This window comes from Ranitomeya imitator, chromosome 1, assembly GCF_032444005.1.
Source record: "Ranitomeya imitator isolate aRanImi1 chromosome 1, aRanImi1.pri, whole genome shotgun sequence".
Taxonomy (NCBI): Eukaryota; Metazoa; Chordata; class Amphibia; order Anura; family Dendrobatidae; genus Ranitomeya; species Ranitomeya imitator.
This window is the reverse complement of record NC_091282.1, coordinates 650,041,216-650,055,075: the sequence shown is the minus strand read 5'-3', so window position 1 is coordinate 650,055,075 and position 13,860 is coordinate 650,041,216. Positions and strand designations below refer to the sequence as shown.

Sequence of the window (13,860 nt, the reverse complement as noted above, 5' to 3'; positions counted from 1 at the left end):
GCCAAGAAATATCTTAAGACTGACTTTTCAAAGGTTTTATGCCCTGATGAAATGAGAGTGACTCTTGATGAGCCAGATGGATGGGCCAGAGGCTGGATCAGTAAAGAGCTCCAATCCAACTCAGACGCCAGCAAGGTGGAGGTGGGGTACTTGTATGGGCTGGTATCATCAAAGATGAACTTGTGGGACCTTTTCAGGTTGAGGATGGAATGAAGCTCAACTCCCAGACCTACTGCTAGTTTCTGGAAGACAACCTCTTCAAGCAGTGGTACAGCAAGAAGTCAGTATTGTTTAAGAAAAACATTGTTAGGTGTTGAGTTCCCGCCGCTGCACAGGGGGAATCTTGATCCCCTGTGAGGTTAACAGGGCACAGCGTCTTCTTTAATCCTGGCGACTCTGGGAAGTAACAGAGTTGGCTCCTGTGCAGGCCGGGTGACTGAACCCGTGTCTATTCAGATGTAGTGCCACCATATAGTGCTTACTAGCAGCAGGTTCCACTCCTGCATGGTGGACCCCGGGCTGTGAATGCACCTATTCTACCTCAATTTTTACAAACATTATTTTCATGCAGGACAATGCTCCATCACATGCCTCCAACTACTCCACAGCATGGCTGGCCAGTAAAGGTCTCAAAAAAGAAAAAATAATGACATGGCCCCCTTGTTCACCTGATCTGAAGCCCATAGGGAACCTGTGGTCCCTCATAAAATGTGAGATCTACAGGGAGGGAAAAGAGTACACCTCTCGGAACAGTGTCTAGGAGTCTGTGGTGGCTCATATGTTCATCATAAACAGATCAAGCAACTGACAGAATCTATGGATGGAAGGCTGTTGAGTATCATCATAAAGAAAGGTGGCTATATTGGTCACTAATTTTTGGAGTTTTGTTTTTGCATGTCAGAAATGTCTATTTCTAAATTTTGTGCAGTGATATTGGTTTACCTGGTAAAATAAACAAGTGAGATGGAATATATTTGTTTTTTATTAAGTTGCCTAATAATTATGCACAGTAATAGTTACCTGCACAAACACATATCCTCCTAAGATAGCCAAATCTAAAAAAAAATCCACTCCAACTTCCAAAAATATTAAGCTTTGATATTTATGAGTCTTTTGGGTTGATTGAGAATGTTGTTGTTGATCAATAATAAGAATAATCCTCTAAAATTCAACTTGCCTAATAATTATGCACACCGTGTATACAGTTAGTAAAATAAGTATCTGATACACTCCCGATTTTGCAAGTTTTTCCACTTGCAAAGAATGGATAGGTCTGAAATTTCTATCACAGGTTCACTTCAGCTGTGAGAGACAGTGCTAAGGACTGGCGGAACGCACCAAGTATAGATAATATGAAACTAGGTGCGTTCGCAGTCCGAGGTCCACCGTGCAGGTAAAAACCCTGCTGCTAGTAAGACAGACTATATGACGGTACTATAAGTATACACGCACGGGTTAACTTCACCCTGGGTGAAGGAAGCGATCCTGTTGAGTCACAGGACCGCGGTACCGCACATAGAGCACGAGCAAGAAGTCAGCGAACACAACCCCAACACAGGATTGAAGTCCGATTAGACCACTTGCTGGCACAACACCGCAACTGGGTGTGTAAGGAAACTATAAAAATAGTATATAAAGGCACGAGAGTGCATGCAGTGCCGCACTGGCGGACGCCACTAACCACCAAGGCTTGGGTAAGGAAAGCGCAGAGGACGCGCATGGCGCCGTGCAGGCGGTCACAGCAACTAGACGCTGTTATGTGTGTAACGTGCTGTTGGATAAGTCGGGCGCTAGATAGCAAACATACACCTTCCGCGAACAGTCATCCAATAGGGAGGGTATTTTAAAGAGCGACTTTCACTCACAACACACACACATATTATCAAGACAATACTAGCGCATGGCCGTGCGGTCATGCGCAGTTTATATAGTTGCAGCACAGGAAGCTGCTACAGAAGTTTTGCCCTTTCAGAACCTGCCAAGAGGACCAATGGGATGTGCTGCAGCACCTGAGCATGTGACCCTCGATCTCCAACGGGAGATCCTGTACTGGGCATGCTCAGTGTGTGCAAATAAGGACTTAGTCCCAGGGAAGCCCGCTTGCCGCAGATCAGTGCAGGGTACAACAGGAGAGCCGGAAAAGGCAGCAGTAACCCTTTGCACAGAATCAGTCCCAGCGAGACGCTGGGAGCGACGCCTCCGCTGAGCAGAGCCCACTGCGGCCGAAGCAGAATGGGAGACCGCAGCAGACACGGATCGAGATTCCCCCTGTGCAGCAGAGGAAACTCGACTCCTAACATTACCCCCCCTCCTAGGGCCCCCCCCTCCTTGGGCCTCACTACGCTCGAAGGCAGCAATAAGCTGCGGAGCCCGAATGTGCTCAGCAGGCTCCCAGGACCTATCCTCAGGGCCGTAACCCTTCCAGTCCACCCAAACATTTTTTTTGCCACGTACCACCTTGCACCCCAAGATAGCGTTCACCTCGAAATCGTCCATAGACGAACCCGATGTCTCGACAGATGACTCAGAAAACCGGGACATGTATACGGGCTTAAGGAGGGACAAATGAAAGGTGTCGGTGATACCAAGGCTTGGAGGAAGGGCCAGACGGTAGACCACAGGATTAACCTGTTCGAGGACCTTGAAGGGACCCAAATGATGGTACAGCCGCGAGATTTGGGTAAACCCACGACAAAGTCCATCCCGACCATCTCCCAGGGCCTATCTGCCACCGGCAAGGGATAGAGCAACCCAGCTGGCCTTTGCCGCGGAGATTTATTTTTGGCGCAGGAGACACACGCCAGAATATAATCCCTGACATCCTGGACCATATGCGGCCACCAGTACGTCCTCGCCAGTAGCTCAGATGTCCTCTTTGTCCCAAAGTGTCCACCCACCCTGGATGAATGAGCCCAAGAGAGAACCTCCGGTCGCAAATTAATGGGCACAAAAGTCTTGCCCGGAGGCACAGACTCCAGCGAAACCGGCGCTACGGTTCTCAGGCTCTCAGAAGGGACAATAAGCCGAGGGTCCTCTTCCTCCTCTTCAGTTGACATAAGGGAGCGAGAGAGAGCGTCAGCACGAATATTCTTCTCCCCGGCGAGAAAATGAAGGGAAAAGTGGAACCGGGAAAAGAACAAGGACCATCTGGCTTGATGAGAATTTAGCCGCTGGGCTGTTTGCAAGTAGACCAAATTTTTGTGGTCCGTGTAAACTTGGAAGGGAAACCGCGCACCTTCCAGAAGGTGTCTCCACTCTGAAAAGGCCAATTTCATTGCTAGCAACTCCCTATCCCCGATGGAGTAGTTTCTCTCCGCTGGCGTGAAGGTCTTAGAGAAGAAGAAGCATGGATGCTTCCGACCTTGAGCATCCTTTTGATAGAGGACTGCTCCAGCACCAACGGATGAGGCATCCACCTCCATTAGGAATGGCTTATCCACATCGGGACGATGTAAGATGGGAGCGCTAACAAAGTGGGACTTAATAGAAGTGAAGGCCTTGGAGACCCCTTCCGACCACAATTTGGGATTCGCTCCCTTCTTGGTGAGGGCTACCAAGGGAGCTACCAGAGTTGAGAAGTGTGGAATGAACTGGCGGTAATAGTTAATGAACCCCATAAAGCGCTGCACCGCTTTGAGAGAATGGGGCTCTTGCCAGTCCATCACAGCCTGTAGTTTGGCAGGATCCATAGCCAATCCCTGGGCGGAGATGATATAGCCCAGGAACGGTAAAGACTCCTGCTCAAACATACACTTCTCCAACTTAGCATAAAGAGAGTTTGCCCGTAGGAGGTCGAAGACTCTGCCAACATCTCTCCGGTGGGAGTCTATATCTGGAGAAAAGATGAGAATATCATCCAGATAGACTACAACTGAGGTGGAAAGCATATCCCGGAAGATGTCGTTGACAAAATCTTGGAAAACGGCTGGGGCATTACAGAGCCCGAAGGGCATCACCAGATACTCATAGTGCCCATCTCTGGTGTTAAACGCCGTTTTCCATTCGTCCCCCTCACGGATGCGAATCAGGTTATAAGCACCCCGCAGATCTAATTTAGTAAACACTCTAGCTCCCCGAAGCCTATCGAAGAGCTCGGATATCAAGGGCAAAGGATACTTGTTCTTAACGGTGATAGCGTTAAGACCCCTGTAATCTATGCATGGATGTAGTTCCCCATTCTTCTTCTGCATGAAGAAGCACCCTGCCCCAGCAGGTGACACTGACTTCCTGATAAACCCTCTTGCCAGATTCTCTTGAATGTACTGAGACATGGCCTCCGTCTCCGGGAGAGATAATGGATAAACTCGACCCCGGGGAGGCTCCGCACCAGGCAAGAGATCGATAGGACAGTCATAGGGGCGATGGGGCGGAAGGGTCTCCGCCGCCTTTTTGGAGAACACGTCTGTGTAAGACCAATATTGCTTGGGGAGAGAGGATAGATCTGCGGGTACCTCAGTAGTAGCAACCTGAAGGCACTCTCGGTGACACCTACCCCCACATGATTCACCCCACCCCAGAATTCTGCCTGAGGACCACTCGATGTGAGGAGAGTGGTACCGTAACCAAGGTATCCCCAACAGGACCTCATCAATCCCCTCAGGAATGATGAGCAGAGATATAATCTCCTGATGGGATGGTGACATGGACAGAGTAAAAGGGATGGTCTGATGTGTTATCTGTGCGGGGAGTGTCGACCCATTCACCACTCGTACCGTTACTGGTTGAGGTAGCATAACCAGGGGTATTGCGTGATGTTGGGCAAAAGCAGAAGACATAAAATTGCCCTCCGCCCCAGAATCCACGCAGAGCTCTACCGAGTGGGAGGATGAGCCAAAAGTAATTGTCCCCTTAAAAGACAATTTGGAGGCAAACGTCGCAGTGTCTAGTGCACCTCCACCTACTACCACTAGACGTTGACGTTTCCTCGACCGCTGATGACATCTGGTGGCAAGATGTCCTGACTGTTGGCATACATGGCAAACCTAAGGGTGCACGAGCGGTCCGGGACTTAGATCCCGCTCGTGACACTACCTTAGGTTCATGGAGCTCAGGAGCCTGGACTGGAGATTCCAAAGGTTTGGCGAAGGTGGGAGCCCGCCAAAACCTCTGCCTACACTGGGCTCGCTCTAACCTCCGCTCGTGAAAACGGAGGTCAATACGAGTAGATACTGTTATTAATTCTTCCAGTGTGGCGGGAATCTCCCTAGTGGCCAGGGCGTCCTTAACGTGGTCAGCCAGCCCCCTCCAAAATATAGGGATAAGGGCTTTATCCGACCACTCCAGCTCAGATGCTAGAGTGCGGAAGTGGACGGCAAAAAGGCTGACCATGGACGAGCCCTGAGTCAATGCCAACAGTTGGAGCGCCGTATCATGGGTGACACAAGGTCCTAAAAAGACCTGTTTCAGAGTGCTCAGGAATAACGGAGCACTCTGCACCACATGATCGCCACGCTCCCACAGCGGCGTAGCCCACTGCAACGCCCTGTCCGACAATAAGGATATGATAAAGCCCACCTTAGCCCGCTCTGTAGGGAAACGAGAGGCCAGAAGCTCGAGATGTATTGAGCACTGACTCACGAAACCCCTACAGGACTTACTGTCACCAGAAAATTTCTCTGGTAGCGGGAGGCGAGATAGCGTCGGTATAGGGGCGGCAGTGGACAAGGTAGCTGCAGCCACACTTGCAGCCTGAACAGCGACAGCAGTAACATCCACAGCTAAGGTTGAACGCTCTAGAGCCGCCAACCTTCCCTCCAGCTGCTGGATGTACCGCTGTAAACGCTGATCGTCCGTCATTACTAGCCAGACCTTGGCGCTAGTATTATGTTAAGGACTGGCGGAACGCACCAAGTATAGATGATATGAAACTAGGTGCGCTCGCAGTCCGAGGTCCACCGTGCAGGTAAAAACCCTGCTGCTAGTAAGACGGACTATATTACGGTACTATAAGTATACACGCACGGGTTAACTTCACCCTGCGTGAAGGAAGCGATCCTGTTGAGTCACAGGACCGCGGTACCGCACATAGAGCACGAGCAAGAAGTCAGCGAACACAACCCCAACACAGGATTGAAGTCCGATTAGACCACTTGCTGGCACAACACCGCAACTGGGTGTGTAAGGAAACTATAAAAATAGTATATAAAGGCACGAGAGTGCATGCAATGCCGCACTGGCGGACGCCACTAACCACCCAGGCTTGGGTACGGAAAGTGCAGAGGAAGCGCACGGCGCCGTACAGGCGGTCACAGCAACTAGACGTTGTTATGTGTGTAACGTGCTGTTGGATAAGTCGGGCGCTAGATAGCAAACATACACCTTCCGCGAACAGTCATCCAATAGGGAGGGTATTTTAAAGAGCGACTTTCACTCACAACACACACACACATTATCAAGACAATACTAGCGCATGGCCGTGCGGTCATGCGCAGTTTATATAGTTGCAGCACAGGAAGCTGCTACAGAAGTTTTGCCCTTTCAGGACCTGCCAAGAGGACCAATGGGATGTGCTGCAGCACCTGAGCATGTGACCCTCGATCTCCAACGGGAGATCCTGTCATGGGCATGCTCAGTCTGTGCAAATAAGGACTTAGTCCCAGGGAAGCCCGCTCGCCGCAGATCAGTGCAGGGTACAACAGGAGAGCCGGAAAAGGCAGCAGTAACCCTTTGCACAGAATCAGTCCCAGCGAGATGCTGGGAGCGACGCCTCCGCTGAGCAGAGCCCACTGCGGCCGAAGCAGAATGGGAGGCCGCAGCAGACACGGATCGAGATTCCCCCTGTGCAGCAGAGGAAACTTGACTCCTAACAGACAGAATCCTAAAAAAATGAAAATCACATTGTATGATTTTTACATCATTAATTTGTATTTTATTGCATGAAATAAGTATGTCATATAAGAGAAATACAAAACTTAATATTTGGTACAGAAACCTTTGTTTTCAATTATAGAGGTTACATGTTTCCTGTAGTTTTTGACCATGTTTGCACACACTGCAGCAGGAATTTTGGCCTACTCCTCCATACAAATCTTTTCCAGATCTTTCAGATTTTGGGGATGTTGCTGAGCAACACTGAGTTTCAGCTCCCTCCAAAGATTTTCTATTGAGTTTTGGTCCGGAGACTGGCTAGGCCACTCCAGGACCTTGAAATGCTACTTATGAAACCACTCCCTAGTTGCTTTGGCTGTGTGCTTTGGGTCATTGTCATGCTGGAATACCCAGCCATGACACATCTTCAATGCTATTACTGAGAGAAGGAGGTTGTTGGCCAAAATCTCGCAATACATGATTCGATCCATCTTCCCTTCCATACGGTGCAGTCGTCCTATGCCCCTTGCAGAAAAACACCCCCAAAGTATGATGTTTCCCCCACCACGCTTCATGGATGGGACAATGTTCTAGGTGTTGTATTCATCTTTTCTTTCCTGACTCATCCTGACCTTTCTCAGAATCATCCTTGCCCCACGAGGTGAGATGTTGCAAGAAGCCCAAAACTAAGGAAGAATGTTTCTTCCTTTTCCTAATAATTGTGCAAACAGTTGTTACCTTTTCACCAAGCTGCTTACCTATTGTCCTATAGTCCATCCCAGCCTTTGCAGGTCTACAATTTTGTCCATTGTGTCCCTAGACAACTCTTTGGTCTCGGTGGAGAGGTTGGAGTGTGATTGATTATGTGGACAGGATTCTTTTATACAGGTAATGAGTTCAAAAAGGTTCAATTTATATAGTGAGTAGGAGGGCTTTTTAAAGAAAAATAAACCCCTTTGAGACCTAACCTGTTTTCACCTTAATGACCAGGCCAATTTTTACAATTCTGACCACTGTCATATTATGAGGTAATAACTCTGGAATGCTTAAATGGATCCCGGTGATTCTGTTTTTCTCCTGACATATTATACTTTATGATATTGGTAATATTTCTTTGATATGACCTGTGTTTATTTGTGAAAAAAACTGAAATTTGGTGAAAATTTTGAAAATTTCTCAATTTTCAAACTTTTAATTTGTATGCCCTTAAATCAGAGAGTCATATCGCACAAAGTAGTTAATAAATAATATTTCCCACATGTCAACATAGGGAAAGGGATAAAGGATTCAATCAGCGCTCACCAGAGTATCACAGGACCACAGGTGCCAGGTTGAATGTGGCTGGAATCCACTTGTAAATGCAGGCAAAGAAAAAAAAGCACCAGGTGATTTCCATTAAAAAATCACATTTATCTTTTTATTTAATCCATAGTTTGCAAAAAGTTAAAAACATACATGTCATTAAATGTCTGGCGAGTTTCGGACTTCATGTCCTTACTCATAGGCATGCCATTAGCTCAACTTCCGACTCACATATCATATGGCAGGTCTCATTTTTAGGACAGAGCAAAGGGGTGGAGAATAAGTGATAGCACAAAGTGTAAAGTTTATTACCTTATGCACTGCTCTGCTAACAACATTTAACACTTCAAAATTAATGCATACTAAATGCTAGACAAATAATAACTAAACACAGTATATAATAAGAGAGGACAGTGTATGCATTTTTAAACAAAGGAAAAATTTAAAATGAGCAGTTCTAAGCATAATAAAGAAGGACACTAAGCAACAATGGACACAAATATAGGTAAGGAAGGGTACTATGCCATAATGTCAAAAATATATATAATAAGGCTGGACTGCAGAATACATAAAAGGCATCAATGTGTATAATTAAACAGGACATTATGTAATAATGGATGGCACTGTATATAGTAAACAAATAAAAGAATACAACAGCAATTATTTTTTGTGTTATAGTAAGGCAGGACACTATGTAATAAGGTATGGCACAATACATAATAAGGGAGGTTGTTTTTCCAACCTGACTGTTTCTACCCTCATCTTTCTGTAGACCATTCAGCATAGATGCTTAGCATTGACATCCCAGCTGATTAAAGTTGCTTTCTTTCTTGTATTTACCACCTGCATAGGCCTTCATTATGATGACAACCTAGTTATACGTTTACTACAAAGAAGTCTTCAGCTCCATTTGTTTTTATATATGTCTCTGAATGTAAAATTGCTGTACATGAAGCCCTTGACAATAATTGCTTCCGTATATACATTCCTAATCGAACCCAGGTTAATGATACAGTGTACAAAGATGGTATTGAAGGCTGTAAAACATCATCTATCAGTAAAATAGTAAGGAAAGAAAGGTGTAAATGAACATTTGGTATAAATGGAAAACAAATGAATAATACTTCTCGCCCATTGTACTCTCTCATCTTCAATTCATTGCCCAATGTAGTGTCACAAATTCTTTACCAGCCTTGCTTTCCTCATCCAAGTCATTACAAGCTTTTCTTCCCCTAAAATCCACTGCTCAATGTATTCCCCCCAAATCATTACCCAGTGGACATAACCATCACGCCCCCGGACGAAGCAATAGCAAAATGGCACCCATCGGGTGTGAGGGGAATGCCGCACGCCATCCTAACTGTACTACCATCTGCGTGGAGGTAATACACAACTTTTTCATGACTTTATTATTTTCATAATCTGATAGGCATCACTGGGGAAAGGGTCTTTGCATATATACCTGATTTATGGGCATCTATTCATGACAAACAAATAACCTCACTTGCATTTTCTGCAGAGCCTCTCAAAGGACTGCATGACAATCAAGAGTATATTTATTTACTTCTCATGTACGTACAGCCTCACTTCACTACCATCCCTCTCGTCTTATCTTTCCGGTGCCTACCTCCCCATTCTTAGACTGCCTATCTCTTGGCATGCAGTAGTTTCCCCTCCCTTATTTGGAGGTCTTATTCCCTGTCTTTTTAAGTGTTTTAAATCTGTTTATCAATAAAAATATATTGTTTTATTCCTTAAATGTTTTGAATCTCTTCTTAACAGATGGTTTGTACCTTCCATCTGTCTTTTGTGTTGCTAATTAACTTATGAATTGCCTAACACCAACTTTTATAAGGACTTATGATTTTGTTAGCTTCTGAGTTTTGTAATGACTTCTTCTTGGCTCCCCTTGGTGAATGACACAGGTGCCACACTGACACTATCAAGCAAGAAGCCGAGGATTATTTTCTTCTATGGTCAATTACATCTGTGTTTTTAAAACATAATATACATTTATATGTCAGCCAGTAGAACAGCGGGTAGCCAATCATGACTCCTTGCCTTGTGTCGCTACTTTGACAGTGATATATCAGACTGTAGTAAGAGGGATTACATTCTAAGGGTGCCCATAGATTGCAGGGGACCAGACATTGGACCCCATGGATAGTGGAAAGCTTGACTATTTGTTTGGGGAAACCCTAATCTTTTAGGATTTCCAATGATTTTCATTTATGTTTGTTCCTCATAAAAATCTATTTAACCAGTGTGTTTTCTGTTTATAATTCAGTCCAGGTTTTAATGTTTCATCGAATACTTAGGGCTAGGTACTTTAATGGCAAAAATCTGGTGCTACCTTCCCTTGGTTAATAGAGCTTTCAATGATGAGATACGGAAGATCAAATTTTGGAACCAAGTCTCAGTTCCTTGTTGACTGGTTGAAGGAGCCAATTAGAGTATTACGTTCAGCCCATCAAAATACAAAGAAGAGAACTTTGTGCAGTTGATGGTTTCAATCAATCTTGCAATTCCTCTAACAAGGCCAGCTATATTTCAGCATTCACTGTCAAGTAAGGACCTCCTACTACTTACTCTTCAGAATCCCTTAAAAAGAAAGAACACCAACATATCCTAAACCACTGGCTAATTACTGGAGTTTTGCTAGCTTTTAGTAATGTCTTTATCAAGAGAAGATAGTGGAAAAAATTTGGTCTTAGAGCAAAATTACATTGTAGACAATGAGAAGAAGGTTCTGTATAATGTAGGCGAGAGGTGTATGAAGGAGAAAGAAACTGATGACAGAAGAGGAGAAAACATAAGTACAAAGAATATATCTGTTTGCTGTTCTTTTTGAATCTCCCTTTATTCCTTTTAATGGGGGGACTCATATATTTTCAAATAGTAAAAAAAAACCTATATTCTGCCCAATGGAATTTAAAAATAAGGATCCATGCAATGCTGTTGACTTCTAAGTTGAGAATATAAAATTGAATTTGAACATTAGATTGTAGCAATGTTTAATGTAAACATATTAATCCATATTGAATGAAATTTTGGCTACATGGAAAATATTCACATTTGGTCGGAAAAATGGCTCACAGGATAGTGATAAGGATTATGGATCTCTGTTTTTCTAAAATATATACTTTTAAGGGAAAATACTGACATTGGTTTTCCAAAGAAATGAATTAGGGTCTTCAAAAAATAACTCACCTGGTCTAAAGTTTTTGACCATCTCTTTGTAGCTCAATTTTCCTTTCCTCATTCTAAAATTTGGAAATGTGCAACTGGACTAAGTAAAACATGTTATGCATATATTATCTGTTTCTACAGTCCTATAATTAGAGGTGATTTGCTTTAACAAAGGCATGGGGATTAATGGGGATTTAATATTGGTAGTGAAATTGATGGCCAAAATTATGATGGAGTGGTCTGGGGAAAGCCCGCTAGCATCTATCCATAGATAGGTGATAACTTACTGGTTCCTGGGATTCCCACTGTTGGGACCCTCAGCAGTTGGTTGAATGGGCATTTTTTTTTAATCCTGGAAAGGCACATTTATTCTTGTTAGAATGAAGCGGGTTGGATGCTTGACTGCAACTCCCTTCCTTCTCTATGAGTTTGCTTGGAAAAGCCAAGCGTAGCTCTCAGCTGTCCCATAGAGAATGGAGCAGCTGTCAAGCTTGGGCATTGCCATTCCATTATAAAAGTTTACAATGTCACCATTTTGCTGATTGGTATAGGTTACAATATTTGGACCCTCACTATTCAATAAGCTATCACTTTTATTGGAGGCCCAAGTGTGAAAATGTAGGATATTTTTTAAGTATATTACCAAATTCAATAAAATATAATAGGACACTTTGCCTAAAATATGGCCACATTAGTAAAATTGCCTTTTCTTAAATTTTTTAACAACTAAGTTTTTCACATCGTTATTCCTTATGCTATATATATAAAAGGGTTCAACATCGGCGTTACTGTCGTATATAGGATGGGCACTGCTTTGTCTGTTTCTATAGAATATTGGGTATATTTTTTTGAGTGTGGCCGTAGATACATGGACATGACAGTGCTAAAGTAGAGTGTGACAACAGTGAGATGAGCAGCGCAGGTGGAGAAAGATTTCTGCCTCCCATGTGATGAAATTATTTTCAGAATCTTGGAGATAATATGGAAGTATGAGATCAGAATCAGGTAGAAGGAGCTCCCGGCGATAATACCTCCTGTGATATATATAGATAACTCATTGAGAAAGGTGTCTCCACAAGACATTTGTATAAAGGACGGTACCTCACAAAAGTAATGGTTGGTATCAAGAGATTTGCAGAATGGGAGTTGGAACGTTAAGTAAACCTGTACAAAAGAGTTAATAAATCCGACACTCCATGACAATGCAGCTAAGTAAAAACACAATGTCCTGCTCATTATGGTGGTATAATACAATGGTCTACAAATTGCAGCAAACCTGTCATAGGCCATGGAGACAAGTATAATAGTTTCTGTAGCACCCAAGCCTAAGGAGACATACATCTGTGCTGCACAACCGAATAAAGAAATACTTCTGTCTTTGGCTAAGGTGTTCTTTAAGAGTACAAGAACAATGGAGGTGGAGAAGCAGATATCAATGAAAGAGAGGTTGGCCAGAAAGAAGAACATGGGACTGTGTAGAGCTGAATTGGTGCTCACTACAATGATCAGCAGAAGGTTTCCTGATATCGTCATTAAATACATTATCAAAAAAACAATGAAGAAGATGACTTGTAGTTGAGGGTCAGTAGACAACCCAAGTAAGATGAACCTTCGGAACGTTGTTTCGTTCAGTTGTTTCATAACATTTAAGTGATTCCTGATATACAATGACAAAAAATAATTAACAAGAACATAGTTTCCATACTACTTACAAATGTTTAGCATCTGGTCTTGTAATGGCTAGTCACTAGATCGTTGCATGTTAAACATCACAGGGTTTACCCAAAGTTATATATCTTGATGTACTACCTAGAATTACTCTGGACAGAGGAAACAGATCTAAGGTGAATATAGAGAAATTATGTCCTCAGAGTAAATCTCTATAGATCCCAGAGATACCTTTACGTTGCCAATTATTGCAGTTGGTCCAGGATGGATACATTATAGATATTTTAATCTACATATGAGATTGTGTAACAATGAAGCCGTTTTGTAAATGGTATGACATTGGACTGGTTCCTGTATTTGTTTGGCCAGAGGTGGTCAGATTATTCAAATCGTGCAGTGATCTGCCCTTATAGTGAACTACCTTGGTTTCTTGAGAATAAGTATGAAGGTTTTGCAAAAATAAATTAACTCTGAGAACTGCTACATTCTGTTTCTGTGTAAAAGATACTGTACATTTTCTTATCTCTGCTAGTACATGACGGGAGGGGTGATGGAGCTGCGTGCAATTTTTTTCTGTACTGCTGAGTGTAGTGTGCCTTAAAGCAACAGTACTGTATAGGGAAAAGAAAAAAAAAGAATTTTGCCCATTTTAGAGAAAACTTGGAAGTGATTGTTTGGTCATCAGTGTTTGTTGGTACCTGCTTCTAGTTGTGTGGTTGATGTACAACTAGTTGAGGACCAGAAGAAGGGGGTTGCCAACTGCATGGCTGGTCTAGTAGGTGAGAGGCCAATCACATATGGGTCTTCCTACTTTAGTCCGCACAACCCCGACGTGTGTTTCGCATCCACACTGGCCATTTTCTCAAGGGGAAACGCTTGTCAGGCAGGGTTCCT

The 13,860-nt window shown here is 43.8% G+C and overlaps 1 protein-coding gene across 1 annotated transcript; it reads right to left on the bottom strand.

The window, feature by feature from the left end:
* Nucleotides 1–12,048: 12,048 nt before the first annotated feature.
* On the bottom strand, nt 12,049–12,939 carry LOC138658005 (olfactory receptor 5V1-like). The gene has a single exon (XM_069745589.1). It carries the CDS (start codon nt 12,937–12,939, stop codon nt 12,049–12,051), a length of 891 nt encoding a protein of 296 aa, XP_069601690.1.
* Between the last annotated feature and the right edge of the window lie 921 nt (nt 12,940–13,860).